The sequence below is a fragment of the Dipteris shenzhenensis genome, chromosome 8 (assembly GCF_047967505.1).
Source record: "Dipteris shenzhenensis isolate YYH24624 ecotype China chromosome 8, Dip_SZ_1.0, whole genome shotgun sequence".
NCBI lineage: Eukaryota > Viridiplantae > Streptophyta > Polypodiopsida > Gleicheniales > Dipteridaceae > Dipteris > Dipteris shenzhenensis.
In genome coordinates this window covers 36,410,179-36,429,946 of record NC_141603.1, presented here as the reverse complement: position 1 = coordinate 36,429,946, position 19,768 = coordinate 36,410,179, and the positions used below count along the sequence as shown (strand labels likewise).

The 19,768-nt window shown below is 42.5% G+C and overlaps 1 protein-coding gene across 5 annotated transcripts in view; it reads left to right on the top strand.

Annotated features, from left to right (window-relative positions):
* Positions 1–19,768, top strand: part of LOC147899447 (carboxyl-terminal-processing peptidase 2, chloroplastic-like) — a 156,963-nt gene that overhangs the window by 41,457 nt on the left and 95,738 nt on the right. For all 5 annotated transcript variants that reach the window (XM_087378393.1, XM_087378392.1, XM_087378394.1 and 2 more), the window contains exon 6: positions 3,553–3,635. In XM_087378393.1, coding sequence (XP_087234519.1) covers positions 3,553–3,635 — 83 coding nt within the window. The remainder of the gene's footprint in view (positions 1–3,552; positions 3,636–19,768) is intronic.

Below are 19,768 nucleotides of genomic sequence, written 5' to 3'. Positions count from 1 at the left end.
ATTGAATGCTACAAAAGAAATTGGAAGAATACAAGAAGGATGAGTTTTCAAACATACGTGCTCAACCACTTTCTGAGCATTGTTTAGACCCCGTTTATAACTCTATGCAGAGAGGTTGATTATATGCACTGTTTGGGCTCAGACGCACTGTTTGAACAGGGAATGCTCTGCCATGGTACTGTATAGGTCTGATCAGTAATTATCACTGGCCAAGATAGAAGAAATGACTGCCACATGGCAGATGGTCAGAAGTTTGCCCTAATTTCGAGATTTTGAGGGTTCCATTGCCACTGATTGCTGCAACTTAGGCATAGACAGGATAGAATAGAGCAATATAACACAGAGATCTGAAAAGCGCCAATTTTCAGGGTCTTTTGGCAGAGGAAACCCTAAATTGCACCTGCTGGAACAGATTCCAAGGCAAATGAAATCCAATCACTCCCTAACTTGGTACAAATGTTTCCCCAACTGAGGCGACCCAGTACATGCCATCAAAACAGAAATTGGAGCAGTTTTTAAGCAGATCGCAGCAGATAAGGACCACTAGGAGCCCACTGTTTTCCTGTCAATTTCTGGCTTGTAATTGGGAAATTATCTGAGATGGTTGAGGGCTAATTGCTAGAAACATGGTGTGAGTGAGAGAGAGAGAGAGGCTAGGGAGTGAAGAAATGTAGAAACCATGAAGGCTTTCATTCATTCATCAAGTATGACATGACAAGTGAAGTACAAGCCTTATATAGGCTACACACTCACACACTTGCACCAAGTGCGTATGGGATAAGTCGCATAGTGACACGTGGCACTCACACATGACTCACACATCAACTAGTACTAGATCTCCTAGTACTACACACCAACACATCACATCAACACACTCTTTGGCTATGATATCTCCAATACCCCCCTTCAGAGCAAAGAGTGTGAGACCCAACACACAAGGAGTAGACCAATCCCCCCCTCCACCGCAATACTGCAAAGAGCAAGTCCAACTATCCAACAGCTTCCGTGTGATAGTGACTTCTCAGTCAGCTTGCAACCGGCCATGGCAATCGTTACCCCCCCCTTACTCTGAACTGCGTGGCAATACCATCAAACCAAAGTAAAAGACAGTACATTCATTTTTGGGGGACAACCTAGGGTAGAGTACCTCTTATTGACTCCAAATACATTTAGTTTAGAGGGACAACTCAAGGCCATGAATCTTAATTGACTCAACATAAACACACATAGCATAGAGGGCCTAGAAAGCCCCAGAGAGGGTATTCTTGCTTCACGCCTATTGTGCTCTCTATCCCCTCTGACTCATATAAGCTCATCAATCTGCATATCATGTCTCATGGGATATGCATTTCTTGAAGCTGTCCGATCATGCAAAACCATGGGACTATATCAAAGGCTTTCCCAAAGTCTACAAAACATGCATAGATTTGCTGAGATCTTGACTTCGCCTCCTTGATGATTGCCCGCAAGGTGAAGATGTGACGAAGGGTGTAATGATGCCTCCGAAACCCAGCCTATCCCAATGCTCTTTGCCCATGTATTGGTACAATAGTGGTGGTACTCCAAGTAGGGAGCCCTGTTGCACATCATTATTGAACATTTGTGCTAGGATCGGGGTCAGGATCTCCTATCCATGTGCGAAATGCTTAGTGCGTAACCCTTCGTGGTCATGGGCTCTTCGATGAAGCAGCTCGCACATTCTGTGCTATGAATAACCTGCATGTGGTGGGTTTGGGGAGGGAAGACATGTCCGGTGGTGTTTGAGACGGGACATCATAGAGGGATGTCGCATAGGTGTGCTAAACATCATGATCTGTGATGGGGATAGTTGGCTTCCCCTTCAACAAGAGTCCCCAAGCAAAGGTGGAGTCACCTCCTCGAAAAGATCGGATCACATCATCCATCCTATGTGATAAGAAACCCCACCTCTTACGCCATGTTAGGCGTCGGTAGATCCATTGTGCCTCTGGTTTCGTGAGGTTCTCAAAGGCTGCTCTCGTGTGAGGTGAAATCCCATCTCTCGGCACTCATCATCAAACCATGGATTCTGCGGCATCTTCCCATATGAGCGGTGAGCTGCAAAGCGAGTCGTGGGAAAAGACCTGGTGGCGGCATCCTAGGCCATTGAAACCAAAGTGTCTGAGCATGGGAAAGATCTGTGTCATCTCCCAAGTGGGTCAGTAGCTCCCGTGATAAGTGGGCCATATATTATCAGGTCGTGCCGACCATATCCTGTGACATGTGCATCCTTTGAGTGTCTCACTAACCGAGCTCTGTCGGGTCCATCTCAGGCACTCTAATGGGGTCATCTCCGAAGTCAAGCAAAGTTAACTTGTTTGCTCCCCGTTCTTTCATTGAAGTCACCTTAAAGGAGGATCTCCCCATGCCTAGAGAACTCCGTAATGTCATCATATATTGTCTCATACAGGCTGTGCCCCTCTGTGGTGACCTCGCGGGTATATGATGATGTATTTGGAGGTAAGTAGCATACTGCACTGGTCAGATCCGGGATGCTTTTCAAAGACATACACTGATAGAGACATCACTTTCTATACGAAGACACATGAGAGCCCAAAGAGAGGGCTGCCTGTAGTAACAGGGTACACATGGGAATCAGCGTGTAGGAAGACATTGAGGAGAGACATTGGAGTCCGAGGCTCCGGGGATGTAGCTGTCCTTTTCAAATCACATTTACGACCACTCATATTTGTGATGTGTTGAGAGGTTGTGATCCTTAGCTCTCTCATTCTATAGTTTTTTGATGGCTTATCTAAGGTGAGATGTGGTGCAGAGATTGGAGTTGGTGGGGTGATGAATGTCATCAATATTGAATATTTTCAAGAGTTCCATTTTGGTTTCTCTAGAGCACCGTCGTACATGATGCATAACCAAGCTTGCTTGTGCCACACAAGAAATTGTCATTTCTCAAGTGGCACTATGCAACAATACTTTTTTCTCGCTTGTGCGTTTTTTGGCGGCCCATGCTTGGTCTTGAGTCGATGAACTTGAGATTAGAGATATGTGAGGTGAGAACAAGAGGCCTCGTGATGTAGCTCCCATTGTACTATGGCCACCTCCATGTGGGCAGCACTTGTATCGCTCTAACCTGGCCATTGTGCAAGGGGCCTCGTGCTGTAGTCCCCATTGTACTATGGCCACCTCCATGTGTGCAACATGTGTATTGCTCTGACTAGGGCCATTCTGCAAACAATTATACAAATCACCTCATAATTTGTGTACACATGTGAACATGTATTTCCAAAAATTTCTAGACTTAGATGTTACTATTTAAACTAAACCTCATCAACAATGGATTTTGATTAGAACATTATAGTGCACCATTTATGATGTGAGAGAATGGGTTGGATCTCTTGTGTCGACGCCAAGATGCATGAATTGTGCGTGCTTTGATATTTTTCTTGGATATGTGATGAACAATTAAGCGCCATTGTAGGCCAACATGCATGTAAAGAGTCTTTGTTGATAAGGTTTAAGGATGCTGATTTACTCAGTAGGGCCAATTACAGGAATTGATGAAAATTTTCTATTCAGATGTGGCCATACGGAAGATGCTTGCAACTTTGGAAGACCCATTTACTCGATTCTTGGAGCCTGAGAAGTTTAAAAGCTTGCGAGTAAGCCAATTCAATCTTTAGTATACTTTATTGTAAAATGGATAATTTTCAGGTAATGCTCCATTGCATGCCCTTGGTAGCAATCAAAGATTAAGAAACTCTTCAGTTCGGTTCATTACCATTTGGTATATGATGCTCTTTCTAAAAAAGCTGACAAATTCAGATTTATTGGTTTGAAAGTATATGATACATCATGTTATTTATTTTGTGAAATAGATGGTTTTGTATGTTATATGATGTTATTTATTTTGTGAAATAGATGGTTTTGTATGTTATAGACCTTTTGAGTGTCAATGTGAGATCATGTCTTCTTAGCCCGCTAAATTCTAATGTTTTAGCGTTTTTCTATCAAACAAACACTTGCCTCTTCCTAGCCACAAAATTATCACAAACTCCCAGTTTTGCATGTATTTCTCCATTGGCGTTGAAGTTGGAAGTAAAAAGGGCTTCTCTTGGGTGTCCATTCTTTCCCAAAGTTATCTCGAACTCCCAATTTTGCATGTATTTCTCCGTTGATGTTGAAGTAACTATCCATTAGAAAAAAAAATGCTGATGCAATAAAGGCTTCTCCTTGGTGTTCCTTTTCTCCCAAATAGAGCTTTGCCTCTTTTGCTAGATGTAGGTGTGTCCCATAAGGCCACCTTGCTAAAACTTTGTCCAATCATTTACCTTTTCTATGTTGGGGTAAAGGCACATTGCCACCCCTTTATTAAAGATATGACACCTATGACCGTCTTAAGACAGTCATAGGGGGAAAAACCTAATCCTAATAAAACTTAAGAGTTTGTGGTGTGGCTCATCACTTCACACCCGCATCTTGAGTGTCACTCTCACTCTCACCCTCTCCCTGTTGTTCTTCTCCCTCTTCCCTTCCCCTTCAACTGGTATCAGAGCTAGCCTCTCTTCCCCCCCTACCCCTGCCTACCATACCCTCTACCTCCCTCGGGACTTGTGCCCTTGGCGCAACGCGGGCAGCAGCTGGGCTTCGAGCCTATTCGCGCCGTCGTACAGTCGTGTACGGACGGACGGTCGTCCGTACAGCCGTACGGACACCGTACTGTCGACCGTACTGTACGGACCGCCGTACGGACTGCGACAGTGAGGTGTTTTTTTTTTTCGATTGGGAGCAGCATCAGGGATCTGCGTCAAGGAAGGCTTTTTTTTTTCTTTTCGAAATTTTTTTTTGTACCTTGCACAAGTACACAGGTACAGCAGGTACTACAGTGCTGCCAGTACAAAGGTACAAAAGTACAGCAGGTACATCAGTTTTTTTTTGGGAGAAAAAGAGAAGGAGAGAGAGCACTCTGCTCTTCATTCAGGATCATTTTTCAGTTCTCAAAACTGTGTTTTGAAAGTACAGCAAGTACCTTCGTCTCCCTCGTGCTTGAGGTGACCAGTACCACAGTGTGTGGTTGATTGCACAGTTATCTTGTTTTGGGAAGGTAATGCCTTGATTTTTTAGAGGACTTTTATGCCTTTGCTGAGTGCAAATCTCAGCTTTTGGGTGACATTTTCAAAGGGCTTTTGCCTGAAGTCTATGCAGTGTATGCCTTGAGGCAGTGTGGAGCCAGGGTGCCCACATTGGTCTTGTTTCCGCAGTGTATTCAGTGACATTTCTTGCAGGTCACATTTTGTGTACGACACTTTGGAAAATCTCAGTTGAGCCACGCTTGGCCAGGGCGCATCGAGTTTACTCGGTCCCTAACTGTCCATCGTTGACAGTGCTCAAAAGATTTTCTCTTCAGTGTTTGTACGTTGGGATCTGTGTTGTTATTGTGTACACAGGGCTATTTGTGCATTGCATTGTGAGGTGAAAGTGCCAGGAGAGCGCTGCATTTTGTATGCTACCTCAGTGTTGAGGTGTTTTTCACTTGGTACAGGTGTCAAATCAAGGGGCTTTTGCCCAGATTTTGCTTGAGAGCACTTGGGTTACTGTTTGAGACCTTCAGATGCCTTTTATCCCCTTGGCAGAAGGGTGATTGCTTGGGATTTGTCCCATTTTCTGTTGCAGGTTTGTGACAGGCTGAAGAGTCTGGAGCTTCTTTTTCAGTGAACAAAACAGTGTATGACAAGTGGTTTATGCATATAAAATCAGTGCAATACCTCATCTGAGGTGGGAGAAGTGATCAGGACAGCAGTGTTTTGTGCTTTGTAAGCTGATGCACTGTTAAAGCACTTGTGGAACAACTGCAGCATTCTGAAATTACTGTTTTATGCCTATTTGAGCACGGTACAGCGTGTCAGAAGGTACAGTAACTGGAGGGAAATTTTTTCTGTTTTGCTGCAGATTTTTTGACAGTAAAAACAGCACTATTGTGAGTGCTCCTGGCTCTTGATAGAGCAGGTTTTTCTGAGAAATCATAATTTTATTCAGTCTTTTTTGACTTACAGGGAGTCAGGTACTTTCCTTATCTGATATGGCATCAGGGGGAAGTGAATCATCAATTCTGAACATAAAGAAGTTGGAAGGGGCACACAATTATGCATTATGGGCAGAACAGTGTTTGAATGTACTTCTGCTTAAGAAGATTTTTAAGCCCATAAGGGTGAAGGGTGTCAAGCCATCTGGGATGTCAGATGATGAGTGGGAGGAGCTAGATCTGTCCGCGAGGGCTGCTATCATGCTTACTCTCAGTGATTCTCTTGTGTACAATGTTCAGGCTGAAAAGACCTCTTATGGTGTATGGCAGAGGCTAGCAGAGTTGTATGCCCAAAAGAGTTCAGCCAGTAAGGTGTATTGGTTGAAGAAGCTGGTTGATCTTCGCATGAAGGAAGGTACAGCTATGACCTCACACTTGAGTGAGTTCAATGCCATCTTTACACAGCTGATTGCACAGGGGTTGAACCTTGATGAGGAGTTCAAGGCTACTTTCTTGTTGTGTACCCTTCCTGAGAGTTGGGACACTTTCAAGACCACCTTGTCTAATTCGAATGTCACTCTTATATATGCTGATGTAGAGAGCTCTCTCCTCATGGAGGAGATGAGCAGGAAAAATAATGCGGGCAGCAAGTCTTCAAATGCTTTGCAGGTATAGGAAAGAGGCAGGACTCAGCAGAAGGGGAGATCTGCTAGTAAGTCCAAATCCCGCAGTCAGTCCCGTGGTAAAAAGGATATTGAATGCTTTTATTGTGGCAAGAAGGGACATGTGAAGTCTAAGTGCTTCAAGTTTATACGGGATCAGAAAGCCAAGAAGGCTGAAGCAAAGGATGCAGGCAGTGGAAGCAAAGGCAAAGGCAAGGCCAAGGTAGATGACTTGGATGCAGTGAATGTTGCAGCAGAGGACAGTGACAGTGATAGACATGAGGTATTATGTTCTTCTGCTGTAATTGCACACACATTGGTTATTGATGGCCATGACATGCACACCTGGCTCTTGGATTCAGGTGCTTCTTTTCATGTTACTCCTCATAAGGAGTGGTTTACTTCCTACACAGGTACTCATGGAGTTGTTCACCTTGGGAACAACTATGCATGTCAGATTGCAGGGATTGGCAGTATACAGATAGTATTCCCTAATGGACGGTCATTTATGCTTAATGGTGTTCGCCATGTGCCGCAAATCAAGAAAAATCTGATTAGCACTGGCTTGTTGGATGACAGTGGTTACCACACCACATTTGGAGATTCCAAATGGGTGATTACTGATGGCCAGGTTGTAGTGGCTAAGGGTTATAAGAGTGATACCTTGTACCCTCTTTATGTTTCCAGTGTAGGTAATCATGTTGTTGTCATAACCGAGCTGCCAAAGATTTCATTGTGGCATAGCCGGTTGGGACACATGTCCGTTAAAGGAATGCAAGAACTATCACGTTTGGGTTATCTGCCGTCTCTTTCTTTTTCAGAGTTGCCTACTTGTGATCATTGCATATTTGGCAAGCATTTTGTGACTCCTCATAAGAGGAGAACTCCCCAGAATAGAGCACCGCTTGATCTAGTGCACACTGATTTGTGTGAAATGCCACAGTTATCACTAGGGGGTGCAAAGTATTTCATTACTTTTATTGATGATGCCACACGCAGAGTGTGGGTCTATTTCTTGAAGCATAAAAGCGATGCCTTAGATGCTTTCAAGAAGTTTGTCGCTCAGGTTGAGAATCGGACAGGTCGCAGGCTGAAATGCCTCAGATCCGATAATGGGGGTGAGTATGTGTCACATGCTTTTGTACAGTTTTGCGAAGCTAAGGGCATTAAACAGGAACTCACAGCCCCTCATAATGCATCTCAAAATGGTGTAAGTGAGCGGATGAATCGAACTATTCAGGAGAAAGTTCGATGTATGTTGTCTTATGCTGCATTGCCCCATGGCTTTTGGGCAGAAGCCGTGCAAACAGCAGTTCACATTATTAACAGGTCGCCAAACAAGGCTTTGGAGTTGAAAGTGCCAGAGGAGGTGTGGTCTGGCAAGCCACCCTCATATAAGCACTTACGTGTGTTTGGCTGCGAGTGCTTTGCTCATGTACGCAAAGAACTGCGCACCAAACTGGAGCCAAAGTCTTTCAGATGCATCTTCATGGGTTATGGTGACGAAGGTGAAATGGGGTACAGGTTATGGGATCCCGTTAAACGGAAGATTATACGCAGCAATGATGTCATCTTTAAAGAGGATAGTGTACACAAGGAACCCGTGCAACCTGTGGAATACAGGAGGGTTATTTATGATGATGTTGGACAGCAAAGAATGCCCATTTATATGCAGCAGCAGGCTGCTGCAGATAACCCTGTTCAAGAGGGTATACAGGCTGGAAATCAGCCAGATAATTTTGCCAATGATGCACCACTGGATATGCCAGCAGATGGGGCTGTAGAACAGCCAGATATGGTGGTACAGCCACCCGTCATGCATGACGAACAGGCTGGACAGCAGCCTAATCCGGAACATTTTGTTAGGAGGAGCACCCGTGTACAATGGCCTCCTGCCAGGTTTGTTCCAGGAGCCAATAATGTGGCTGATTTTATCATGCTGACAGATTGTGGTGAGCCTTCCAGCTTCAAGGAAGCTATGGGAAGAACAGAGAAAAGGAAGTGGGAGAAAGCCATGCAGTCAGAAATGGACTCCTTACTTCAAAATGATACATGGGACTTGGTGCAGCTACCTGCAGGCAGAAAGGTTTTGCCATGCAAGTGGGTTTACAAAGTCAAAGTGGATTCAAATGCTTTACCGAGGTATAAGGCCAGATTGGTTGCCAAGGGATTTAAGCAGGAGAAGGGCATTGACTTTGATGAGATCTTTTCCCCTGTCGTCAAGATGACTACTTTGAGAGCAGTGTTAGCTCTTGTTGCTCATGAGGACATGGATTTATGTCAGATGGATGTGAAGACTGCTTTTCTTCACGGAGATCTCCATGATGAGATCTACATGAGTCAGCCAGAGGGATATGCTGTTAAAGGGAAAGAGCAGCTTGTGTGTAAGCTCAAAAGGAGCTTGTATGGACTCAAGCAGGCACCAAGAGAATGGTACAAGAAGTTTGATGCCTTCATGCAGTCCCAAGGGTAACATAGGTGTGAGACCGATCATTGCTTGTACACCAAACGGGCAAAGGATGGCAGTTTGATGCTACTCATTCTATATGTGGATGACATGCTGATTGCCAGTAAATCTCAGCATGAGATTAGTGCTTTGAAGAAACAACTGCATAAGTCTTTTGACATGAAAGACTTGGGTGATGCAAACCATATTCTTGGCATGCGGATTACTCGTGACAGGTCCAAGGGACTTTTGTTTCTGTCACAAAAGGAGTACATTGACAAAGTACTGCAGCAGAGGTTTAAAATGGAGGGGGGGAAGTCTATTAGTACCCCGTTGCCTCCACATTTAAAACTCAGCAGTAAGGACAGCCCCAGATCAGATGATGATAAGGCTGAAATGGCCAAGGTTCCGTATGCATCTGCAGTTGGTTCTTTGATGTATGCCATGGTTGCCACTCGTCCGGATATTGCGGTGGGAGTCATCAGCAGGTATATGGCAAATCCAGGCAAGCGGCACTGGGAAGCAGTGAAAGGTGTCTTGAGGTATCTCAAGGGTACCAAAGACTTGTGCATATGCTATGGTAGGCAGGATGCATTGGTGCATGGTTTTACAGATTCAGACTATGCAGGGAATGCAGATAACCGGAAATCTACTACCGGTTATATTTTCACATTTGCAGGAGGTGCTATATCATGGGTGTCTCGGTTGCAGAAATGCGTTGCAGTGTCAACTACTGAAGCTGAATATGTTGCAGCCACTGAGGCTTGCAAGGAAGCAATATGGCTTACTCGGCTGGTGGGAGATTTGGGCATTACAGGAGATATGCCAATTTTGCATTGTGATAGTCAGAGTGCTATCATGTTGGCAAAGAATCCGGTCTTTCATCAAAAGACCAAGCACATAGATGTGAAATATCATTTCATCAGGGAGGTACTGGAAGACAAGCGACTTGAGCTTGTGAAAGTGCATATTGATGACAATCCTGCAGATTTGCTCACTAAGAGCTTGCCTACAGAGCGGTTTGCACATTGCCGCCACATCATGGGATTAGGATGAGACCACTCTTAGTTTATGGTCTTGTATACAGTAGCTGTATATTGCTGTAATTTTTATTCTTTTCTCCCCTTTAGGCATATTGGCCTTTAGGTGGGAGGTTGTTGGGGTAAAGGCACATTGCCACCCCTTTATTAAAGATATGACATAGGGGGAAAAACCTAATCCTAATAAAACTTAAGAGTTTGTGGTGTGGCTCATCACTTCACACCCGCATCTTGAGTGTCACTCTCACTCTCACCCTCTCCCTGTTGTTCTTCTCCCTCTTCCCTTCCCCTTCATTCTATTGGCAAAAAAGAGTCTAGCCAAACTAAATCATGTCATTATGCCCTTAATTGGACCTGAGCTATAGCTAAAGTCAAATGAGTCACTTAATATTGATAAGCCATCAGCCTTTTATAAACATGTGTCATGACCATGTAAATTATATTTCAGGTTTTTGATTGTGCAGAGAAAAACCATTCGTGATTGGGCATGTCTGAGAATCTCTCGAGCACGTGTGCATGGCACATTGTATGTAGTCTTTTGACATCATTTCCATTACTATGGAAAGTGTAGTGTGCACTTTCTTTCAGATTACACACACTTTAGCTTCACAAGATGATGTTGCCACAGTGGATTGTTTCTTGCTTAACCAAGAAATGCTGGAATTGCCAGAAAGAGACAAAATTCACTGGCGGTATGTCCAGTATCATAATCCCCAGTCCAATTTGAATCATGCTTTTCCAATTTGAATCACTAAAAGCATGCAAGTCAGAGTCACACCCCTTGGCATAGAACAGACAGACCAAGAGACTGAGTTCTGTGCAAGTATTTGAAAACATGCTTTACAACACATCAATACTGTGTCTTTGGGTTGTGATACACTGAACTGAATATCTGGATGAGTATTGCAGAGATAAATAAGACATTCAACAGCTTGACTGTATACAATAACATCAAAAGGTTTATGGATGGACAGCCTCAAGTCTAGCTCCAAGGGAGTTGAAATAGGCTTGCAGTCTTGAAAATTTAAGGCTTTGTAATAGTTCCCGAATGCATTTTGATTGTTTGAGCACAACGCCTTCATTTGTTTACATAATTGAATGCCCAAATAATAGTGTAAAAGCCCCTAGATTAGACATGTCAAATCAAGCTTCAAGATATTCTTAAATTTTGCAATTTTCTCTTCATTTGTCTATGAGCAACATATCATCCACGTGTAGATGATGAACAATAAATATCCTTTTTGTCATTCTTGACATAAACAATATTCTCAATTGAACTATTTTCTGCCAAGCTCATTGACTATAGGCAAAGGGGGTTTTGGGTTTTGATGGGTTTCTGTGTAGAAAGCTATCTCTTGTCCTATGTACGATTCCGATAAATTCCCTAGATGTGACCATGAGGTACAATTACAACTCCAAACAGTTCAAGTTAGGGTCTTAGTGCTTTAGGTCTCATAGACCCCGTCCCCTTATGTAGGGGAACCAGAAGATATCAATTTGGGGCTTATCAAATGCCGTGGTAGGTGTGAAGCTTGAGTATTGGAAACTGGCAACTTGGCCTTTGCACGTTAGTGCAGTCCATCCTTGTGGCATATATTGAATTTTGGCCGGGCGATATTATCCAACCTACTCAGTTAATCTGTCATCTTGGTCACTCTTGGTTGGATGATCACGCGTTGTCACCAAGTTCATTGGGTTCTTGAAAAATTAAAAAAGAAGCTGGAATACTAGAAGCTTGCTACGTGGCCCTTGCATGCCAGGCTTTGTATTGTGCAACATGATGGTGCAATTTCTGCAACGGTCTTATTTTTTGAGTCTAAAGGGGATCCATTTGGTTTCAGATATTGCTCATGATGATGGGACCCCTCTTTCTTTCCCTCAGGTTGCTGCAAAATATAGTCTTGGATTGCATTATCATCCGGTCTGGCATAAGATTATCTCATTGATTCAGAATTTTACTCCCATACCTGCTTTGGAAGTGGAGGATAGACTGCATGACTGGACTCTTCATTTGCTAGGATCGACATGTCGTCCTTTGCGGCTGTCCAATATTACAGTTTCGGCGCTGTATAAAGTTCTTTTGCCTTTGCCTTGGGCTGCACAGAGGGCAAATAAAATTTGGCATATGACTAGAACGGCAAAGTGGTGGTGAAAAATATTGCAAGGGGTTTGGAAAGCAAAAATTCCTTTTTGGCAACAGGTGTTTCTGTGGCGTGTTTTATTGGCAGTCTTTCCAGCTGGGCAGTTTTTGGCACAACGTCGTGTTGCTCCACCACTTTGTCGCCGATGTTTGGCTTCCAAGGAAACAGTGTCTCATCTCTTTTGGCACTGTTCTCATACATGTGAATTCTTGGCATTATTGGGTCAAACTTTATGCACCAGATTTCCAGACTTTACTTTTGGCAAGTACTTCTGGCTGTTTGGGATACATCCCCCTGGACATCAGTTTTTTTTCCTCTTTATTTGGGTTCGATATTGGGCACTTTGGACTCTATGGAAGGATAGAAATCATAGAGTTTTTGGTGACCCGACTTTCTCAGCTTACTCTTTCTTCAGGCACTCTTTGCAACAATCTTTTTATGATTGTTTGCAAATAGGGTCTCTAGATCAGGATGTATATTTGTCATATATTGACATCTTTGTTTGATGTATTTTGAGCATATCCTGCTTTGGGATGCTCATCTTGTAATATAAAAAGCAACAATAGTTTCACCAAAAAAAAAAAAAGTGTGTCTGTGTGCTGTTTGCTCTGATGCTTGTCATCATGATGACTTGGATGCATCATTTTTAGAGGTGTTTTCCCACTGCTTTTGATTTTTCAGAAGTGTCTTTTCTTTAGACTATTCTCGTTGTAAAAGCTTTTCTTAATATAAATACAGTGGTTTCAAAAAAAAAAAAAAGTGTGTGTGTGTGTGTGTGTTCGTCAGATAGATTTCTCTATTTACCTATTCTACATTGACATCTTTTGATGCTGTAATTGCATGTTCCGTTTTGGGGACTGCTTCTCGTGTAATATAAATATACATAGATTTCACCCAAAAAAAAAAGTGTGTTTTTACAGATTTTTTTGGGTAAAATTCTTAATATTCTCTATCATGAAAAGAAGTCCCTATTGTGGGGAGCTCAATATTATATCATCAGAAGATTTCATTATATGACAAGACGACATCACGATTTATATGACGAGTTTGCAGACAATCAAAGAAAGATTGCCGCAGAGAGACTTTAAAAAAACTAGATTTAGGGAAGCTGGGATCACCAAAGTCTCTGTGATTTCTATCTTTCCACAGAGTCCAAATTGCCCAGTAACGAACCCAAGATACTTTTGGCAACACATACTTTTCTTTTTAGTGAAAAAGGATCACCAAAGACTCTATGATTTCTATCTATCCATAGAGTCCACAATGCCCAGTAGCGCACCCAAACAAAAAATAAATCAAAATCCTGTCTAGTTGGATGAAAACCAAATAACTAGAAGAACCTGCCAAAAGTAACAGTAGGAAATCTCGCTCGAAGCCCCTGTCGGATGAGAGCGAGGAAATCACAAGTGTGTGGATAGTGCTAGAAGATGTGAAGCACAGATTCGGCAGAATGTAGACATTTGTGGCAAACAGCCGGAGCAATATGTCTATGTGCGAGTAACTGCCCAGATGGAAAAATGCCAAGTAGGACTCGCCAAAGAAAAAGCTGTTGCCGAAGAGGACAGAATTTGCTTTGTCAGAAATCCAAGGCGGAAGTAATAACACTTTATATAGAGAAGGCACTGTGATATGTGGAGCTTCAAAGGACGGGCTGAAGAGGAAGAAGAATGTAGAGTCCAATCCTCAAGCCGATTCTGAAGTTCCAACCGAGGTACTGGCAAGAATGGTTGAAGCATTTCTGAAATTTGATGCCATAAAGGACGATAATGAGCTCCCAAACCATATTTGCTAGCAGCCATAGAAAAAGATAAAAGAGTGTCATCATCCTGAAGTACATCCGCCACAGAGGAAATGCCTTTGAAAGATAGAAAGTAAGAACGCCTGGGTTCTTGTATAGCTAAAGGAGGGTGAAATACTTTGGACCAATAAATATTCTCAGCCCTCAAGGAATTTACCGACAAAGAATCCCTGCCATTCCATTCGAGGCGGGATAAAATATGCTTCCAATCAAGAAGCAAACGAGAGACAAGAGGACAGCCTCTGATCTTGCCTTGATTAGAGCCAAATAGGAAATCCCACAGTGTAGGTTGCGAATGTCCAAAAGTAGAAGTATCAATATGCAACAAAAGAGAGTGGATCATGAAAGCCCAAGGCTAATCCCCTTGCATGAACTACAACATCATTTTCCCCCTGTGAGCAAGTATATGCATTTGAATATTGAGTATGTTCAGACCCCCGTGCATCTTTGGAGAGCAGAGACGATGCATAGAGAGTAATCTGAGACTTTTCTTGCCATTTTTTGAACACTAGAAAATCTCCATGATAGCAGACATAAAGGGAACCAGATCTGCCTTAGTGAACATGATGAGAGGCATATAGAATTGTATGTATGCTATCAAAATGGATTTCGTTATTCGCAAACGAACATGTAATGGCCAAGTTTCAAGCTTCTAATATTCAAGTTTTGCCCTTAACTTTGTAAGCACCCAATCAATTTGTTGAGAACGAGTAAGCCCCCAACCTAGAGGATAGCCAAGATGTCGAATCAGTTGAGAAGTTGGAACAATTTCCCCAGGCCACAGAAGACTATGCCAGTGTTTAGCATGCAACGACAATAATTTTGATTTCTGGAAATTGACACTAAGACCGGCAACCAAACCATATGTAGAAAGAGCCTGCATAATCATGGAGAGATTGCTTCGAGTATTTTTCGGGGTAAAGAAAGAATCATCAGCATATGCTTGGGTGATCATGCTACGGCTGCCAGGAATTTCCAAGCCATGCAACATGCCGGTGTCCAAAAGGTGGTCCATATATTGAAGCATTGGATGAGTGGCTATGGCAAAAAGTAAAGCACTGAGGGGACATCTTTGCCGAACAGAACAACCAAGAGTCCAGGTGGTAGAAATATCCCCTTAAAGTATGCAGGCAGCTTTACTATCTTGATATAACCGATTGATAACTTGCTGCATTTTTCGGCCAAATCCTAGGGCCTGCATAGTTGATGAAATAAAATCCCACCTAACAGTATCAAATGATTTGGCAATATCAACTTGCAATAGCAAAACATTCTGCTGCATATATTTGGCATGTTCGATTCCAACATAAGCATTATAAATGTTATTTGTGATATGCCTATGAGGAACAAAACCATATTGCGCAGGATGCAACCCATCATGTAAATAGCCAATCATGTTGGTAGTAAATTTGTAAATGACCGACATAAGCGTGATAGGTCTCCAATCAGCCAAAGATTCACAAATTTGCTTTTTTGAAAGGAGTTTGACAAGACCTCGCTTCCATGTGTCTGGCATTTTTTGATTTTGCCAAGCTGAGTTCACCATATGCAGCAATGTATGCTTCAATAGAGGCCAATATTCTAGAAAAAACTCAACTGTAAGACCATCCCATCTTGGAGATTTTCATCTACCACAGGATTTGATTGCACCTGACAATTCCCTCTCAGTAAAAGGTTCATTCAATTCCAAAGCTTGAGTAGTGGAAATAATAGGAGAAACATGCTGTAAAAGTAAATTTCTAGCAGACAAAACCTGTTGCGAGGGAGGATCTGCAGAACCAAATTGCTGAGAGAAATGATGTACACAAACAAAAGCAAGTTGTGACCGTGATGTAGTCCATGAACCATCAAGCAGAAGCACCCTGTAAATGTTTGTTTTTAATCTCTTCTGATGCAAGCTTTTAAAAAATTGTTTGGAAGAGCATCCTTTATTTTAGTAAAGGCTCTTTGTCTTGCTCTAGTCTCCCATTTAGCCAGTTTCTTGTGATCATTGATTTGAAGACAATGTTAGCTTGGCGTAGTGTTGTTTGCTCATGCAATGACAATGGACGAAGATGACTAAGTTCAGTGAGATCTTGACAAGTTAATTTGGCCTGAGCAACAGTTTCCCTCAGAGTCTTCATGTAAGACTTGCCATAACCTCTAATTACAGCTTGCATTTTAGAAACAAAAGAATCCCATGCATTATCAATATCAAAGTGGCTCTGAGAAGACAGAGAGTGAGATGCTTCAGTAACCATGGACTTAAAAGCAACATGTTGCAAATAGCTATTGTTCACAATTAGATGTCGCCTTTGAGGCAGTCTATCATCTGGCATATCATAAAAAGATAACCTCAACCATAAAGGTGCATGATCTGAATGCACAAAGGCATAGTCAATCCACATTTTGCATGTAAAATCATCATTTTGTTGCGGAGCTACACTATACCAACGATCCAGACGTGCCTGATAAGAGGAAAGGGCATTATGTTGGAAAGTGTATCCTGGTGACAGGCTGCAATTCCTTCCAAAGATCTACCAAATCAAGGTGCATCAGTAATTGAGACCATGCATGCCTTTCAGGGGTTAACATATGAGTATGTCCTGATGTATAGTCACCTTGTTGCGGAGCATTATTGAAATCCCTACAGATAAAGGCATGATATCTCCATGGATATTGATGCATGGCATCCCAAATTGCAGATCTATTCCGAGAAGATTGAGGTGCATAGACATAAGCAAATTCAAACACCTCGCCTTGAATGATGCATTGAAGAATAATCCATTTGCCTTGATTGTCATTTAAAGCAATAGCTGGCTGAAGCTCATGCTTGATCAGAAAGACTACTCTTGAGAAGGAGTGCTCCCCAGCATAGAAGATATCATAGCCACAATAATGACCTGTCTTTCCTGGATAGACATAGTAATTGTGTTCTTGGAGTGCCACTATATCAGGCTGACATCTATTGATATACAGCCACACAGATTTCCATTTCCTACTGTCACACATCCCCTGAACATTAAGTGTAAAGCATTTGATATGAGCAGTCATATTTACAGATATTTATAGGAGAATAACAGCTATGTATAGCAGCAACTTTCAGGATATCAACCCTGCATTTCTACCTCAGGGTTAGGGCCTCTTCCCTGAGAAGAAACATTTGCCTGAGGAGTAGATAGCAAAGGAGCAACCTCTTCTTGAGGGAAGAGGGTTCTGCTAGCTGTTACTGCAGCCCAAGTGATCCCAATTTCTGAATTGACCTCTGGAGAGTTTCCACTAGAAGATGCATCATTCCAAGTGCGAGGGGGTGGAGGTCGTCGAATAGAAATAACTTTTCTTGGATTTTGCCATCCATCAATTGGAGGTTTCAGTCCTTTTGCTAAGGATTAAATAGCGGAAGCGAAGGGGAAGAAGCAGTCCCATTTGAAACCACTGGAGCTTTGCCTTTATCCTAATTGACAAGAAGCTGTCTATTACCTTTATTTTTATTCCCAATAGAGGCAGGAGCATCCTTAGTGGACATCTGAACAGGTAAAGTGGCGCCCAAATTTTTTACAGTCAAAGCAAGCCCCTACAAATAAGCCCCATTTCAATTTATAAAAAGCACTTCCCATGTCAACATTGTTCACTGTGACTGAATAAGACTCTGGTGTGGGATTATCAGTATCCCAGAGAGTGGGCAAACCACTTTGCCTAAAGTTGCTGCAATTTTAGGCAAGAGTGAAGCCATGCATTGCGGGAAATCTACAACTTCAACCCAGACCGGACATCGGTGTCGGATCAAAGCCTGAAAATCCCTTGTGGGAGACCATGGCAAAACGTGCACCATTTGCTGCCCAAAAAAGAGGGGCGAATGTTCCAAAAGCATTTGCTTATGAATCTCATCTACTATAAATGACCTCAAAAAAGCCCCTGGCTACATAGTGTACCACACACACACTTTTTTTTGGTAAAATCCAGTGTATTTATATCCTCATAAATTTACAATATGGGAAGTCTCCCACACACTAGCAATGAACTCCAAAAGAGAGCCCAATGGAAAAACTCAAAAACAAGTAGAGAACACTTCAAGGCTAGTAGCATCCAGGTCCCTTGCAGCAAGACTGTCATGTAAGGATTGCTTGAGGGACATTCTGAAGAAAATATATGCCTGAGGAAACTGTTGACCCATCCTAGAATGCAGTCTCTGTGTCCAAATGGTCCATAATACCCAAAAGCGAGTCCAGTGAAAGAAAAGGAGTAATGGAGACATCTGAGATGAGAGGCATCCAAACATCCAGAAAAGTTTCCCAAATCTGATAGAAGGGAACCGAAGCCACAGTAAATGAGAGACATGAGTGATCAATGTGCGAGAGTGCGGGCAAAACCATAATAGGTGAGGAACTGTCTCGCAGGGATGAAAGCAACGGGGGCAGAAAGGGGAAGCAATGCGGCGTGCTGCCAATTTCACTCCAATGGAAAAGGCTCCCACTATACATCTCCAAAAGAAAAGCCTCTGTTTCAATGGCAATTTGGCTTTCCAGATTTTCATGAGTCGGGATTGCCACCAAGATAAAGGCCTATCCAAATTCCAAAGAGTGTTGGCATGCTTGTCAATCCATGGCTGTGGAAGAAGAAATTTGTAAACCTTCGAGGAGGTCAGATTGTGTATTGAGAGCGGATGGGTAGCAGGAGGTATGGAAGTCAAATTCCAGTCCATTAATCTGTCCTGTGCAAACAGTGGAGGAACCGGAACAAATGGCTGCAACATAGTTGAAAGTGTTCTCCAAATGGATCTATGATGCAGACCCAAGGAGAATGTCCTGCAAGCTTGTGGAAATGAAAGCATATAACCTTGTTGATCCACAACATCACCAACAAATCTTATGCCCAATTTCATGAGATTGTATGCTTTAATAGGTGCCTGTAAAGCGAGAGGCGATGCAAACACCTTGCTCCAATGGATGCTTTCCAATCGAAAAGAATTACCATGATGAGAGGAAGCACCTGTCCATTTTGCATATGAAAGAATTCTCTTCCAATCATGAATAAAAGCAGTAGAAACAGGGCAACCAGGAATTTCCCCCTGAAAGGAAGACAAAACTGCTTCCCAGTGATCTGTAATCCAGTGCCCATATGCATGGGAGGCCATGTTTCCACACATAGCTGCTAACATAATAGCCCATGGTTGTTTTTGCACGCACGCACACACACACACACACACACACACACACACACACACATTTTTTTTTAAAGTGAAAGCTTTGATTGATTATATTACAAGAATAGTCACCTCAAAAAAGAGGCGCTAGAAAATACATCAACTGAAGATCTGAGTATAAGCCAAATATACAACCTGATCTATCTGGGGAGTCTGCAAGCAATCAAAGAAAGATTGCTGCAGAGAACACTTAAAGAAAGCAAACAAAGAAAAATTGGGATCACTAAAGACTCTACAATTGTGCTCTATCCATAAAGTCCAAAGTGCCCAATAGCGAGCCCAAAAAATTTTCCCAAAGATAACAGTTGGGAATCTCTGTCCTGAAGAAATCTCACACACACACATACACATTTTTTGGTAATACTTTATATTACTGAGTGAGAAACCTCAAAATGGGGTAAAAACCCACCATGAAGTACAAAAAAGAAAAGTACAAAAGAAACACTTTTCTAGAAGAGATAAGAGATGGAGATAACAAGAAACCAAAAGGGAAAGGAGGAAAAT